At 35.8% G+C, this 17308-nt stretch overlaps 1 protein-coding gene across 1 annotated transcript; it reads right to left on the reverse strand.

Annotated features, from left to right (window-relative positions):
* Nucleotides 1–5133: 5133 nt before the first annotated feature.
* LOC136249222 (leukocyte tyrosine kinase receptor-like) lies at nucleotides 5134–17181 on the reverse strand. Its single transcript, XM_066041176.1, has 17 exons — nucleotides 17044–17181; nucleotides 14625–15716; nucleotides 13832–14039; nucleotides 13579–13781; nucleotides 13312–13528; nucleotides 12179–12227; nucleotides 12053–12124; nucleotides 11958–12005; nucleotides 11099–11209; nucleotides 10590–10676; nucleotides 10393–10531; nucleotides 10252–10342; nucleotides 10131–10191; nucleotides 8054–8126; nucleotides 7813–7972; nucleotides 5410–5523; nucleotides 5134–5362 (listed from the first exon to the last, which is right to left on the reverse strand). The coding sequence occupies exons 1-17, from the start codon at nucleotides 17123–17125 to the stop codon at nucleotides 5245–5247; spliced, it is 2925 nt and encodes a 974-aa protein (XP_065897248.1). The 5' UTR covers nucleotides 17126–17181; the 3' UTR covers nucleotides 5134–5244.
* Between the last annotated feature and the right edge of the window lie 127 nt (nucleotides 17182–17308).

Here is a 17308-nt window from a genome sequence, read left to right on the forward strand (position 1 = left end):
TTACTCCAACTTAGATGTGACACCATTCACACCAAGGTATATTTACCACACTCTTGGTCTCCTAGTTTACCCCCTGTTCACATATGCCTATATTACCTTGGTGCATGCATCCCCTCTTTCCAAACTCCGTTAGTTTGTGTACTTTGTCAATGAGATGGTCTCAGGGGTGGATCAAGGACTATATAGGAGCTGGCACTGGCAGAGGGGCACACTGTAGTACCATGTTAAAAAAATGATAAATCTCAGATATATACTGCTATTCAAATGTGACTGGATTTGCGAAAAGGTACCTTTTCCACACATTTTACATACCAGCAAACAAACTGACATAACACTTGACTCCTTCTACTGATTAACTTGTTCTTAGTATTAAAATATAGCCAGATACTGTAGCTACACTCATGGAGAATTTCAGGCAATTATATACTATGATCAAAATGTTATGCAGCTTCAAAGTCCAAAAAATGGGTCAAATTTTGTGTGTGGAAAAGGTACCTTTTCGCAAATCCGGTCACAAATGCGTAAAGCACATGATATTATACAAAATGATGTTGTACATGCATATAGCTAGCTATTAAAAAGTTTACACTGTAGCTACAAGGTACATTTGTCAACAATAAAACCACCATTGTAGCTTTGTGATGCAGCAATGCAATCTTTAAAAGTTAGCTAAACCAGTCACAATTTGTAAGTTTAATATAGCAATAAATTTGAGGCCATGCCTATGAAGATTTCCAGGGTGGATTTGAGGTGTGTGTGCACATGGATGCTTCAGCCCCCCTCCAAAATTTTATGATGTGCTGGCATCTTAAGCATACATGGGCATGAAAAGATGAACAGAGCAAGAAGGGTCTCTTCTAGGAATCAAAAGGGGGTAAAAATACTATATTTAGGGAAAACATTTAAAATTTAAAATACTTAAATAATCAACTAATAGAGTATCCATCATTAAAACTCTTCCAAACTATAAGGAAACAAAGAACATTACTATAAGCTCTCTTCTACTTGACCTAGGGATGGGCAATATCTTCAAAAACAAATATTAATTGATATATAATTTTTTGACTCATTATCTCGCCATAATCTTGGTAACTACTAATATTGCAATATGTCTCTTAAATAACTCATAACTAGTCCTGACCTGCCTGTCCAATTTGTTTTCAAATTCCAGGAATGCTGATTTATTGCATAGTATATAGCTGGTTATCAATACCTAAGTATTGTATGCCTGAGCTATACTCATGATGTTTTTTGTACAAGATGTTGCATCATACTTACCAAGGTAACAGCACTATAACACATTGTGCTTGTTACAGTGTATCTTGATATCATTTTTGCACATCAATATCAGTATTATTGAAATATTTCCCAACTTGACCTGTGCACTACTATCTCACCATAGTGCCAAACATCCTGCCATTGCTTTAAAGTTAAAATAATAATAGACCTTTTTATGTACTGTGGATCATAAGACATCAGTTCATTGATGTCATCTTGAAAGGCTACATATTCTGAGAATAACTTCTTTTGGTCAAATATATGGTGGATATTGGGTAATTTCAGTTGTAGCTGTAATCTAAGCTTGATGTTGAAATGCTTCCTTTTACAACTAAAACACTACTTCTAGTAAACTTTTAAGCATATATAAAGTTAAAGGGCTACAGCATCTTCAAGCTCCCCATTTAAAAAATCCAATTATTAAATATGTAGAACAAACCACTGTATAATGTATAATTATATCCCTTCTACTTGTATGTTGTATTTTGAAAGTGTACATGTAGGTGCATTGTATTCAGTATCAATTCCAACTTTCCAAAAACTACAATATGAATCAGAAATTCCCAACTGCCCTTCTTTTTTTCAAACACTTTGAAAGCTGCAGCATTTCTTTCATCTTTTAGTGTTACATATATGTATTAGCATCAATTACAGCTTTCTAAGATTACATCCCTAGACCCCTTGAAATTCAACTTTGAATTCAAACCATACTACATTGACTAAACGTTGGAGATTTCATACAGCGATTCAGATTTTTGAGTCTTTACACTCCTTATTTACATAATATTTTTCAATTTTCAAAGGTCATAACAGGTCATGTTAGCCGTAATATTAATCAACTCTTTGTCCCCTGAATGTTTACCAACTATGGTAAAAAGAGTTTCTTTTATCGAGGGACTGCCTTATGGAACAATTTATCAGCAGGTGTTTCTGAGGCTGCTACATTGCCGTCATTTAAATATTTTTTACCTGAATTCTTGATTTGTTGTTTTTGATTGTGTTGTAGTTTTATTTTGTTTGCCTTTGTGTTGTATGTAATTATAGCTAGTTGAAATTTGTGTAATTTTGTAACATAAGTATATAGCTAGTAGTTAATATTTTGTGTATGTACAGGGCTCCACTGAAAATAAGTTTTACTGAGTAGATTCCCTGGGTAAATATTACAATTACGAATACTACCACATTTATGCTGTGCCTTTTATATGACAGATAGTATTACCACTATAGCTGTTGGAAAATAATAATTTCACTTAGTTAAAGTGTCTCACAATGCTTATGCTTATTCAATAAAGTTCACTCAAAATTCAATCTCAGAATATAGAAGGCTAAATTTACAAGCAAAAATTCCTGAGTGAGTATGCCCCCCCCCCCCCCCCCCCCCCCCAATTGCAAGTTTGAGCATGTTCTGCATGCTGCTTTGCACACTGCACTAGATTTATTAATTATACCGAACTGTTATCTCCCATTTAAATCTACTGTATTACGGACCCGACACTCACACAACTTTAAACTAGTACCTTACCAACCAAGAATTGATGTATATAAATATTCCTTCCTCCCAAGAACTGTACCAGAATGGAATAGATTAGATGCTGAGATTATTGAGACTGACTGTGTTGAAGAATTTAAGCAAAAATTAGCCCCTTTTATGTATATGGTTAAGTAACTTATCGTAATTGTATATATTTTTATAGTTTATTATTGTAATTGTACATATGTATATAATTAAGTAACTTGTCGTAATTGTACATACTTATATAGTTAAGTAACTAATTGAAATTGTACACATGTAATTGCACATCAGCATTATACCCCTGGAGGGTCCTGCTGATTAACAATAAATAATAAATAATAATAATAACTAGCTAGCTACTATAGTATATCGACCATGCAGCTACCCTTTTTCTTAGCCCCCACTAAACCTGCTTAATTAGCCACCCCCTTGGGAATACTAGACCTGCCTCTGGCATGGGTGTATAAATAAATAAATATATATATATATATATACATACCTTAATATACTACTAGCAACGCATGAGTTATAGTATTACTCATAATCCAGCTGAGCTAGCATATACGTTTTCAGAATATGTACATTGCATACAATTGGCATATATGTACCTCTTCCACTTTCAACTATCAAACCCTCAATAAAACATACGGAAGGATTGTCCCTTGGGTTATCTCTCTCCAAAAATGATAATGCCTAAGTCTCACCACCACCTTGTGTTCTAGGAGTGTAACTATAATCATAGATATTATATCAACTTGTCAGTAGCATGGAAGTAGCGCATAGCTTCCTGGGAATAACTGGAAACCCTCATCCCTCATAAAGTACACGTAACTTCCAGGTCAGTTGAGAATGTACTACTAGACTGCATGCTGCTTGAGGAGTGAGGTATGAGATTTAGTCTGTCTGCAATCTAGTTTTTTTGTGCCATCAAAGTTTTGATTTACAGGCTTAAGCCTTATTGATTGTCCTTAAGAGACTGACTGTCACTGATACTACTATGATACTATAGACTATAGCACTAGTATTGGTATATGCACTAGTATTGGTATATGCACTACCTGTGTATATGCATACCAGGCCAACATAAAATGGTACACAAAACTAAACTAATCAATTAATTCAAAACAGTTAATTGAATTATCATTTACTGACAACTGAAATAGTTAACAATGTTAAAAAATAATTAGATCTACACCTAGTCTCGTGTAGCCAGACCACTACCTTTTCTATGTGTGTGTGGGGGGGGGGGGGGGGGGGGGGGACTTTTTCCTGCCACATATAGAAAAAGTAGTGGTCTGGCTATATGCAAGACTAAGATACACCCCCTTGTGATGGTGTTCACTAACATAAGTAAAGTAGGTATCAAAGTCTGAGCAAAACTACATTAGCAGTCAACATAGACAATTTTGTAATAGACCTGTTTTTGTTTGTTGCATAAATTTTGGTTTAGCCAACAATACTGTTGTGAATAGTTTTGTTGTGTATTTTTGTGCACGTGTGTTCTTTCCTCTTGTATATAAAAAAGGGAAGTAAAACAATAAAGCCACATAAATTTAATTAGCTATTAGTTGCACATCCCCGCCAGCATTGCTGTTTTTCTGGTATCCATCTAAGAGGGGATTCCACTGTACATAATAATTATTTCTTCATGATTTAGGGATTACAACTCAATTTGTTGTGGTTCTTGTCATTCTATAGTTACAGATAAAAATGCACTAGTACCTATATAAAGGTATTATATATAGCCTCGGGTAAAAACTAGATCTAGGTCTAGGAGCTGGCCATGGAAGGGGGAAGGACACATCTAGGCGGTAAATAAAAAGGGCTAGAGATCATGGTAAGACTGCAATAGGAAACAGCAGAAATGGACACTGGAAACAGAAAATGGTAGACTAAAGCCTTGCTTGCAGTTAGAGGCCGCCAAAACCATGTGCATGCACCTTACAAAGACAATTAACATATTTACAAAGACCACACTCAACTTGTTAGGCCCCAAACATAGTGTAGCTAATATAAGGCATATTGAATTACATCATTAATTGTCTTGTGTGAAGACCACTTCTTTATTGCAACTACATCATAATCATGACTTTATTAATAAGACCACCTCATTATCATAGGTCTCAAGAAAGGTATATACATAGGGACTGTAAAGGTCATCTTAAGATTTCATTTCAATAGATGACTTAATTTAATGAGGTTATATTATACCACAATGTACTACCAAGATATTTTGTATTGTACATTACTATAACTAGTGTATGGTAGATGGTTTAACCTCATGAAATTTGAGTGAAGTGTGAAGCAAAATATGAGAAAGAGGTCATTAAGTATACTATAAATTTTCTGAAGCCTATATACTTGATTTGTCATTACACAACACACATGACTGCAGTAGTATTTAAGTGTTCACACTAATATAGCAGTCACTACACAGAAAACAGCAAAATAACTTATTGTTGTTTCCTACTACAACATTCCATTAATTCAGTAAATGATGGTCTTTCATTTAGTTTAATTCTTGTACACCAAGCTATGAGATCAGCTAAGATCACTGGACACTCAGCAGGACTACAAAGAATATGAAATAATTAGTGCAAATAGCTACAAGAACGAACCTGTCTAGTTTGAGTGATTCATCACGAGCCATTGCCATTATATCACTAGTCTGTAGTTGTTTGTATGGTGTTTCTCCATATGTTGCTACCTCCCACACTAGAACACCAAAAGACCTGGCAGAAACATATACACTATAATTATACAGATGTTCACATATCAACATAATATTCTATAGTAGCTGCAACATGGAACATTCAAGAGTGAACAACATGCCATGCATTTGAAATTTCCTAACATTAAATTTCTCATTATTGTATCAATGCTTATCAGTCTCAAAAGTAGAATGCCTAATTAAGTAATATTGAATTTATTTTTATTTACAAAACACTGTTCATTGAAAGGCATGGGTGTAAGCTAGCCAGCAATGGCTTTGACACACAATACCACACAGAGCACCATAGCACAATTAGAAGCAGCTTTTTAAGTTGTGCATAGTTAATTTATACGTTTCTGGTCCTAGGTTTGTTCTTTTTTTGACACAGAACACACTGCATTTGACATAGCAGTACATGGAATTATAGGGAAAAACAAAGTTAATGTTTAGTGCATCTTTATAAGAAAGAGTGTTTACAAGACATGAAAACTTTTCAACAGATATAAATATTAATATCATAAATTATTGTATAGTGATTGTGCAATTCATTCAGCAAAAAATAACTAGGAAGGGAACCAGAAACATGTAATTAACTTTTCATGGCCTTATCTTTGTTGATAGTTATAGGTGGCTCTTCCATATAATCTGTACCACTTTTGTGTGGGGCAGTTCAAAAGCGTCACTAATGTCATACATCATACATGGCACTGCTGCAGATCGCAGATAGTGCATTATAAACACACTTGATATGATTTTGTAAACCACAATGAATGTGCTATAACCCATGATCATGTTTGAAGTGCAATATACAGTATATTGTATATTAGGGATGATGAAGAACTGGGATTTTCCAGCCAAAAACATCACCATAAAACCAGCTTCAATTTCCCTTTATGACAGCTTGGCAGCATCGATTAGGCACAGCCAAGCCCAACGATGTCTTCAGACTCTTCCAAAAAGTCTCTATGGAATTTTAAAAATTTTCTATTTAACAGAACTTTATGCTGACTGACTATAACTAACTGATGCCTCCAGCCAAGCATAACTTGACAATAGATAAGGCTACAGGCTTGATTTCTTTACTGTTCGACGTCGCTTCATCCTGAATGTGCCTTTACATCAACCGCAGCATGTACAATACACGCATCACAGTCTTGCCTTTGTCCTCCATTGTGTTCCAGTTCTTTTTGCTGGCAATGCATGGTATTGATGCATGGTGTGGCTTCCCTGTAGCTGTACCGACTATTATGCTTATCGCCCATATTTTCCATAACGACTGGATTGATTGCAGAGACACTTCTCGTACTATTTCTTCATTTGTAACGTACACTCCTGGCACCATTCTTTCTGTTAATGTAGTATGCGTTTGTTCATTTGTCATAATTATGTTATTAAAAAAGTAAACAAACAAGTAGAAGGAAAAGTTAGAATTTTAATTTGGATTAGGGTTCAAAGAAAGAAAAAAGTAGTGAAACAATGGAATAGCCAAAAAGTGATGAAACAAGGAAGGTTGTCTACACCTGCAGATATACTAGTGGACATTAAATCCCTAAACTTCAGTCTCTTTAATTCCTAATCCAACTTAAAAATTTTTGATTTTTCCTTCTAGGTGGAAAGACACTTCCTATAGCCTGCCATATGAAAGTTGATTGTGGGGTCACAGATCAAACTTCACCAATATAGCTAGCATAAGCAGCTAATGGCAATTGTATAACAGCAAACACTGTGGCCATAACTGCACGTGCATATATCAATGTCGTTATATAGCTTACTAGTCAGTCTACTGGTTGCTTTTACACCCACGAGAATTGAGTGACATATATATATATAATATGTTGGGTATGCCAGAGCCAACTGAACAACGCATGGAGGTTAGCACTATATATAGCCTATATAAAGCACTATATATAGCCTATATAAAGCCCTGTGTAATAGTATAGGCTGGGTGACCCTTATTTCACTCTGAGACACTGTAATGGCGTAACATTTGGTCATGTCAAATACTCAAGTACTCCAAAAGCTAATAGAGTATGTGCAGTCATATATCACATACCAGTTTGTGATTGCAATTGGCATGAGTACTTTACCTGACATATGCACATGGGCTCAAGAGCTGCAGTTAGCTATGTACCACTTATGGAGAAGACATTGCAGCTGTATCTTTCATAAAGGCCAAGCAGGTTTCAAACAGGGTGGTGTGCATGAAAATTACATTCATAGCCAGAAGAATACATATAGCTAACAACTGTATTGATCTTAAAACATATACAGTGATAATAACTATGGGTTAGCCCATTATATTGCTTACCATACATCAGAGGCTGTGGTAAACTTTCCAAAGACAAGTGACTCTGGGGCTGCCCACCTCACTGGTAGTAATGTTTTAGCAGCAACTTCATAAGAATCCTTTTCATGAACACTACAAGCTAGTCCAAAGTCTGCTAATTTTGCTTTGAAGTGTGCACCAACTGGATTAAAATATAGCATTTAGTACAGAATATTAAATGGACACATAGTGGAATTATGCAGGGTACATGACAGTCACTTACGGAGACAATTTCTTGCTGCAACATCACGATGAACAAACTTGTTAGTTGCAAGATATTCCAAGGCACTGGCAATCTGTGAAAGCATTTCTTGGTCAATAACACTAAGCAACTCAGTTCATATGATAGTTGGGGAAAAACACTAAATGTGCAGAGATTACAAATGTACCTAGTTTTTACCAAAAATATATATTTTACCAATGTACTACCCTAATGCTGTTTGATCACTTGCATGATATTGTGTTTGCAGATGATGTGTGCTATAGCTCATGTGACCTGTAGCCTTGGAGGGCCACTTGTATACTAGGACACAAAAATGGGAATGTTACTTCACAGCTTCTTCTACATGTGTTTCTTAATTGTGAGAGTGCCTGGAACTCTTAATGGTTTAGGAACCTAGCATTGATGCCTACTGATCATCAAATGAGCACAGTTGTGCAGCACTTAGGACATGTCGCAATTATATATGCCTTAAATAAATGCCTTTTTCAGCACAGCAATGGTATCAATACCAATTAGCCTTTTCTCTGTCTAGCTGAGAGACCATTATGCACTAGCTGTTTGACTACAAACAATCTTCAAGGTTAACCGATAACACTGACTTGTATTGAAACTGATCTTATAGTTTCCAGAGTATATTTTCCTTGTCATTTAAAGTAACTATGTAGAGCAGCAATCAAATCTCTGACAGCTACTTGATTACAAAGTCGCATGAGTATTCACATCTCAAGTGTCAATAAAATATAAAGATATATATTGTTTATTCATTTATTTTAATTTACTGGACAGACAGACAGTGTCTGATGTGTCCAGGGGACCAGCCCAAAAAGAATACATTACAACCATAATATCTATACAAGTACATGAAAAAATTTGGAATTTTCACTAGAGTAGGGACCATAGCACAAGTAGTCCATGATATTAAATCACAGCAAAACAATAAGAAGTGTTATATCCCTACTGTGCTCAAGATACCATAACAGAAATGCACAGTAGGGATATAACACTTCTTATTGTTTTGCTTTGATTTAATATCATAGACTACTCTAACTTGTTTCAGTACTTTTATCAATGTGCTATGGTCCCTACTCTAGTTGAAAATTCCAGATTTTTTTGTGTACTTGTTTGTTAACTGTTTTTGTAAATAATTTTATGACTGGTGAACCCACGCATACTGCATCTAAAATGGCGGCACATGTCCCAGCTATATCAATTATTGTCTGAAAAGTGAAGTATCCATTACACTTCATTGTCAGCTATGTTCAACCCATTACACAGCATTTCGAATAATGAACTGTACGAAAAGCACCTCTACAATCCACGCACACCAAAAGAAAGGCCATAGTGCCGCACGCCCCAATTATATTAATTATCGTCTGAAAAATGAAGTATCCATTATGCTTTGCTGTTGGCTATGTTCAACCTGTTACGCAGCAGTGCGAATCAAGAACTGTTTGAAAAGCACCTCTGCAATCATAATAGCCACTATGAAAAATATGAACAATTTCCGTTTCGAAGGGAAGCCATCACGTGCTACCGCCAAATCGACACCTTTCGCTGTCAGCAAAGATGAATGGCACACAAAGGAGGAGACTGGTAAATCCATAAAGAATGCATTGTATGTACTGCGGTACGCCAAAAGGCACCTCTCGGGCTGAAGCGATGTCGAACAGTGAAAAAATCAAGCCCATAACCTTAGCCGTTATTGATTTATGCTTGTTTGAAGGCATCAGTCAGTCAGCCACTAGAAAATTCCATTGAATAAAAAAAATTTAAATTCTGTAGCAACTTGTTAAAAACATTTCAGGTCAATCTGAAAGCTTATTTGGGCTTAGTTTTACCTAACCAATAGTGCCTTATGGTCATCTGGGAAAATTGAGGCTGATTTTTGGGTGATGTTATTTTGTGGGCTACGCCTACTCCATTGTGGTCCCTACTATACAGTTACTGTCGTACTGTATGATAATGATATTTGCTATAAAAAGTCAATTGTTCCATTAAACTGGCTTTGACCCCCTTCCCTAGACCATGTATGCATGCAACATACCAATCAGAATACATGGTTGAAGGTTCTACTTACATCAAAAATTATGCTAAGGGTGATGCTGACTGTGATCACACTTAATTTTCCTTCATGTGGTCTATGAAAACATAATATAGCAATTGCTGAGTCATTGTTGTCTGTGACATTAATTTTGTACCTGTTTTCTGCTAGAAACCACTTGAGGTCACCATACTGCATTAGTTCTAGTATCATTAATGGAGCACCATCACTAGTGGCCTCACAATGTCCTATAGTGATCACAACATGTACTCAGTGATCATGTAGTGAGGACACATACCAAGTAAGCTGACTATGTTGGGATGAATGAATCTCTTCATTAAACTCATTTCCTTTGAAAATCTCGAAATGTCCTTTGGATTTCTACTAGTCAATGTCTTCACAGCAACAAGAACTGATCCTTTTACACCACAAATATCCTAATAATATCAACACCACTGTACATTTGTTAAAATTTTAATTTATTTTACAAAATACCTTTGCTGTCATCAATAAAACTTTTCCAAATTGACCTTCTCCAATTTCTCTCATGTAAATAAGCTTTGCCCTGTCATAACTCCAGTCCTACCATAAAAAAATATGGCGCTTTAATACATACATACAAATGAATGTGTAAGTATAGACCAATCCAAATTGCACACTACCACTGTACAAATCTACATGACTTATGGTCAATGTTTTCACTGTGATTGAGCTGGTGAGAGCTTTTCTGCACAATGCATTTACTGTACTTCACAAACAGCACCTATTGATGTATTTCTGTCTCTGTTTACATTAATTTTGGCAGTGTTTTAAAAACCCAACCGTTTTTAAATGCCTGCACATTCCAACCAACTTCTACTTTATGAGAAGTAATATCTATACTTGTGAGAGTATAGAAATGGTGTTATTAGTAAATACCAACCAGTAACCAAAACATATTAATTATATTTACCAACTCCCCATGTAAAGAAAGGCATAATGTCAAAATCATTTATTATACATACATAATTCTGTCTTGAACAATTGAAGTGGTAGTAGTCATGTTGAGGAGATTCCAGTCCATACTTTAGTGTATCACATCTTTGTCTCATGGATTCCTGTACTTCTAGATGTTTCTGTTCAAAATATAACATTGATGACTACATAGGTTTCCAGGTGGCTCAGGAAACCATTTGTGCACGTATTTTTACTTATCGATGACTGTTCTATTAGAGTATCTCGATCATACTTGTTTCTCATGTTTGCATGGTTTTTGCTTTATATCCCCTTAGCTGACATGCTGAGTGCTTTCAAACCAAAAATGGTTTGTGCTACAATGGTCAGCCTATCTGCATATTGATTAACTTGTTTCTGAAAGTAACTTACCCTGCAGGTATGATAAAAAGTTACACTTGTAATTCTTGAAAACTGCTCATAACTTTTGTCACTTCTACCAATCTGTTCACAAAAATCATGCTCTTTACACTCTTCAAGTTCAAGTTTGAACATAATCAAATAAAACTTACATAGGTTATGGAAATTTTTGTAAAAGAAACAGAAGGAAACGAAGAAAAATACAAAGAAAATAAGACAAGAACGTATCTCAAAGACAGCTGGATTGATTTAGCTAAACTTTGGTATGGAAGATATCCCATGCACCCTGAGGGATGTTGCGCAGAAAAATATGCTATTTCTGTTCAGCCATTACTGAGGTACAAATGTGTGGAAATCATGTTTTCTTGGTTCCTGTAAATACACATTTGTCTGTTGTACCCGGATGCATTGGTTTAATTTCCTCAGCCGCATGACATATGCTATTGTGTGTCCTGATACATGATAAAAAAATTATATAAATAGCCTTTGTACACATGACACACAACTTACATCACCATCCATGTTCGTATTTTCATATGCAGGATGTAACTGTGAATACTACAAAACATTAATGTATATTATACACATGTCCTATAACACATCACCTGATAACTATTCATACCAGAGTACCACAGCTCTTGTGAGTAAACATTCAATGTACATTTATTATTACATATCTGTGTATCCATATACGTAGGATAAACATATTATTACACAATATATTCACCTACTTTTTGATAATCCTCAATGTTGTACTCAACATAACTTTCTACTAAGTCACTAAACAAAAATGACATAATTATGTAAAAGTAGCTACAGCATATGTGTTGGAAAAATCTGCACACAGTAGAGCATGGTTTCTATTCTTAGTAAGACTACACAATGAACTGTTAATTTTGTATTATGTTAGAAAATTTGTGAATATAGTATGAAAGACTAAGCAAAACCAGCCACTATTGGATACTGGGACAACAGTACAAAATATTTGGTGCACTTCTTATATCTACTGCCTCCATTGCCCAAGGTAAACTTTTCTTGCCAACACGAAATTCATTGTGAAAATATAGAATATTATCTCTTGCAATGGTCAGTGAAGAGTGACAAATTTAGGTATATTTCCTTCTATAGTGGTATCACGAATGTCATTAACAAAAAATCTCTCAGCTTGTTATTGCAAGATAGACACAATTTGTTTGTTTAACATGTGGCCTACCACATGTGGTTGATGACAAGAGTAGTTGGTGGTTACCTTTGATGTGATCACTAGCTCCATGTAGAGAGTTAATTTAAAAGCTACAGTACAGCTATATTCCCTTCAGGTGCTTATGTAAAGCTCTACAGACATGAGAACAATGCAGAAATGCTAGCTCATCTAGTGGCTATTTCTTTGGAACTTTGTTAAACTGGTCACTGCTGACAGATCCTAAAGTGTATTTAATAACCTCATTATCATAATCTCCTTGTCATCCAAAGCCATATATCCCAAAGGTGACCCTATTAATAAATTATTTTCATTTCTGCAAAAGAAAATTAATTGCAATTTTTACAATTTCTGCAAATGTTGTTTTGCTAAGTTTTATAATCATGAATACCCCTAAAACAACAGATGTGTCATCGCTCAAATACTTCAAATCATTAACAAAATTAGTAAGTACAATTTACTGTCAGCTAATGCTTCAATATTCAGGCTGCAATTAGTCAGTCAACAAACTAACCACATGGACAACATTCATTTTTGATAGGCTATGTTGCAGTTTGTGAATATTTCTCCTGAATTAAATTCCATTGCTCACAAGTCGTGAACATGATTTCCATACAACTATTAGAGTACAACTATAGCTTTGACCTTTTACTGTCAACTTACAAGTTGATAATTCTTTTGCGTCGTCGACGTAAAATGACACACAGACAGACAATCATCAGTATAACTGCCATCACTACAACACTACCACATACTGTTATGCCAATCAGAACAGTAGTTGTAAAAAAATTATCATTAGAACTACTAGGGGAAAATGAATCCAGATAAGCATGTAGGATTCTTGTAGATGTTATGTTCACAGACTTGTTAGAATGATATTCTAAGTAATGTAATTGTAATTGAATTACACTAAATTTTCTATCAACCTACCAACTATATCATCAATACTCGTATTAGCTACCAGTTTGTCCAAGATACAATTTCCATCAATACCAAATGTCACCACAGAAGTAAAGGATAGGGGTTCTTGCAAGACAGTCAATGCATTAATGGACACATTCGCTGTTACACTTCCATCTTCTGACACAATGGTGTTAACAGTGAACAATTTCAAGCCAATTGCTTCAGCTGATCTACAAAATACCTTGCTAATTATGTGTGCTACTAAAACTAACACTTGTACCTGTTAATGAACTTTGTTGTAGCAACTAAACTACTAACATTATTCAAGAACAATACTGCACAACAATCTGAAGAGCTTTCATTACTAAATGATACAATAGTGCTGTAAGTAAATATTGTACCAAATGTTGCAATACTGGCTGTGACTTCTCCATACATTGAATGAGAAAAGGTTATCAAATCTACCTCAGATTCTATGAATATACTCTCTGCATAACAAATAATATTCATACATCAAAGGGGCTACTATAATGGCACATACATCTGATCAGAAAGTTATTACATATACATTCAGATCAGTAAATACTAACTCGGTACATATTTATATTGTAAATGATAAAAGTTCAACACAATTTAAGTTTGGCGAACCAGCGCATAAAGCAGTTAGGTGGGTAAAAAAAGCTAGAGAATTTATCATGCATCCAATACTGAGTTTAAATTACCAAATTTGCCAAATTTTCAATCCATCAAACTTTTTTTCATTACAGTAACTATAAGTTATTTTAAGACCCTGATGGGGAAGAGAAATTACAAATGTAAGTTCACACTGAAGTCAACTAAGTTAGATACATAATTTATCCATTAAACCATTCTAGGTTTGTTTGCAACCAAGTTATCATGATAGCAAACTAGCACTAACATTTGTAGGCATGTTAACATATTTGCAGCTGGTATTGAGTAGTTTTACAATTGCAGTTACCCATTCGTATAACAGAAATAAACTAAAATGTACTATTCACACAAAAATAGTAATTGTATTTTAACCTGGTTAAGACTTCTACATACTAGCGAACCTTCTTTATAGCAGTCAAGACCATTGGGAGCTAGTGAAGTATCAGGTGGACAGGAACATTCAAATGATGACTCATTTAACATGTTACAGTAATAGGTACAACCACATGACTCAAGAAATAGTTCAACATATCCATCACCATCATTGTATCCTATCAGTGGCCATGGAGGATCAGGCCAAGAATAACCTCCTTCGCCAGGTACTATGACAGAATCTTTAAGGACAGATCCACCAGTGTACCCTCCACCACCACCTCCATTATCACAACCTCCACCTCCTCCTCCAAATCCACCATCAGTATTGGGAGAGAGCAACAATTCATGAATGTCATGAAAAACATAACTGCAATCTCTACCACCGGATGCTTTACGATTAAGAGGGTGAGGATCTAAATCTGACGGAATAAAAATAGAGTGGTATCCAGCACCAGGTCCTGCTCCATTCACAAAGTATTGACCAATTGTACCATTGGACAACATCGAAACACTTTCAAACGGATTTCCATTTGTGTAATTTTCATATAAAGTTTCTAAATCGGCAAAAGTACTGCTAACATTAAGCAATGGCAAATATGTGGTCTTATTATATATTGCTGCAGCGCCTCCTCCACCAGGAGTAATTGCAATTGGAAGACCTGTCATTTTAGTATCAACATTTTCTATTAAGCTAGCTCCACCCCCTCCTCCTCCTCCATCAAACACAAAATATCTCTTGGTCATCCATAGGTCCCCACACATTCTACTGTCATCTGATAGTCGACAAACATCAACATCTTGGTGACCATCACAAACACTAACTCCTTGTTGTCCTACTAAAATTCGAAGCATTTCACCTCTTCTAAACTTAACTGTATTCCTAGCAATCACCCCCAGTCCACTATAGTTAGAACACACTCCATGACCACCATTGGCCCCTGCAATAGTCACTGTGTAGTTACCACTTCTGGGGACAACAAACATCTGAGATCCTCTGGTGCCTTCATCAAGTAGATGACCACACACAAGTGATCCATTGTTACAGTAATGTTGTGTACACTCCATCATTGTTGGTCCTTCTCTACCCCTGCTACCACATGTTGAGAACCTGTAGGTGGCTGTAGGGGTGATGAAAATCGTGCATGTACATGCAGCAGCTATATAGTACTTCATACACATGTACAGGATAGTTACTGTACATTTTCCAGGCCTTGGAGGTCTGTAATAGTTTTTCACAACTTCAGGAATGCTTGGAGAAAAAGTGAAAGATGGTGGTGCTTCTTAGTACCGTAAAGGCAATTTATGTGTGCAGCCTAAAACTTCTTGGTAACTAAAGCATATTTAGTTACTGACTTTCTTTTGAATAAAGCTACTGCTATAGTCTTTGTTCCTATAAGCCACATAGTTTTAACCACACATAAAACTTCATGCACAATTTTACCATTGGCCCATTCACACTGGTCATTTTTGAGATGGTATTAGAGCGTCCAAATTTTTAAACGTCTAATGGTTTGCACATCCAATGGTCCCTACCATACGTATGTCCAATGCTCTATAAAACATCATGGCTATTCTATATTATGTGTTCCTCTAGTAACTGTTCTCGGACTTTTCTGAAGAACTCCATATGCAGCAAGGTTATATATATATATACAGTATAATCACCACTGTTTTTATACAAGCCACTCACTGCATTCTACCAATTACCACATGCTAACACAGTTACTCTAGTAGTTTTGGAATAAAGTGTAGATTAATGTATAGTAGCTAAACATCAATGATGAAATGAAACTTGACTATATACAGTTTGCTAATTTTACTTTCAGCAACCAACAAAGAAGCTATTGCCACATCATGCCAGCATAATAATACCCGGTCTGCGAAAAGGGGTATTATAGCCTTTCCAAATCGTCAAGTTTGACTAATCATAACTCCTCATGTATTCAACCTATCACCTTAATATTACACCAAGCCATAGTGTTATGTATGTTAGGGGTATAATGGGACCAACTGTCAGGATGATACTGCATTCACACGTCAAGTTACAGGTTGCTAAGTACATGCAATTGAAAAGGCTATAAGACCCCTTTTCGTAGACCGGGTCACATATAGAGTTGGCCTACTGGTTGATGATAATTGGGATAAAAGCTTACAGACAGCTGCTCTTTAGGCCTGCATTATAGTACCAAGTGTCACACGCATCACAATAGCTAAACAATGTTGTGCCGGTGTTCCCACAACTTCTATGGCTACTCTCCCCACGCACCTCAACGGCAGACCGACATTTTAAGCATGAAAATAAAAGTTTCCCATCACCATCCACCGTTAGTTAGCGTTGTATTTATTGTTCCGACCAAGGAGTAGGATAGTGCAAGTGGACAGCAATTGTCCAATGGGTTGACGGTCATTATACAAGACGTGTTGACTCCATTAAATGCATGGTACCTTTTGCACTTCGACCATCAACTATCAAACCTTCGTAACCAGTAAATAAAAGATAGTAGAAAACAATTATCCTCGAAGTCATGCCAAATTCGCTGACTCGGATTCAGATATAAATATTGATAGCTCACGTGATGAGATTTGCCCGTAGCATAGCATCTGTGGTTGGTCCCCATTATCACTAGTTGATCAATAACTGTATTTATTTTTCTTCTGTAGCTAGCTCACTGGAACCACACTCTAGGTGGTAGTTATAGCTAATAGCGAG

This window comes from Dysidea avara, chromosome 3, assembly GCF_963678975.1.
Source record: "Dysidea avara chromosome 3, odDysAvar1.4, whole genome shotgun sequence".
NCBI classification, from domain to species: Eukaryota; Metazoa; Porifera; class Demospongiae; order Dictyoceratida; family Dysideidae; genus Dysidea; species Dysidea avara.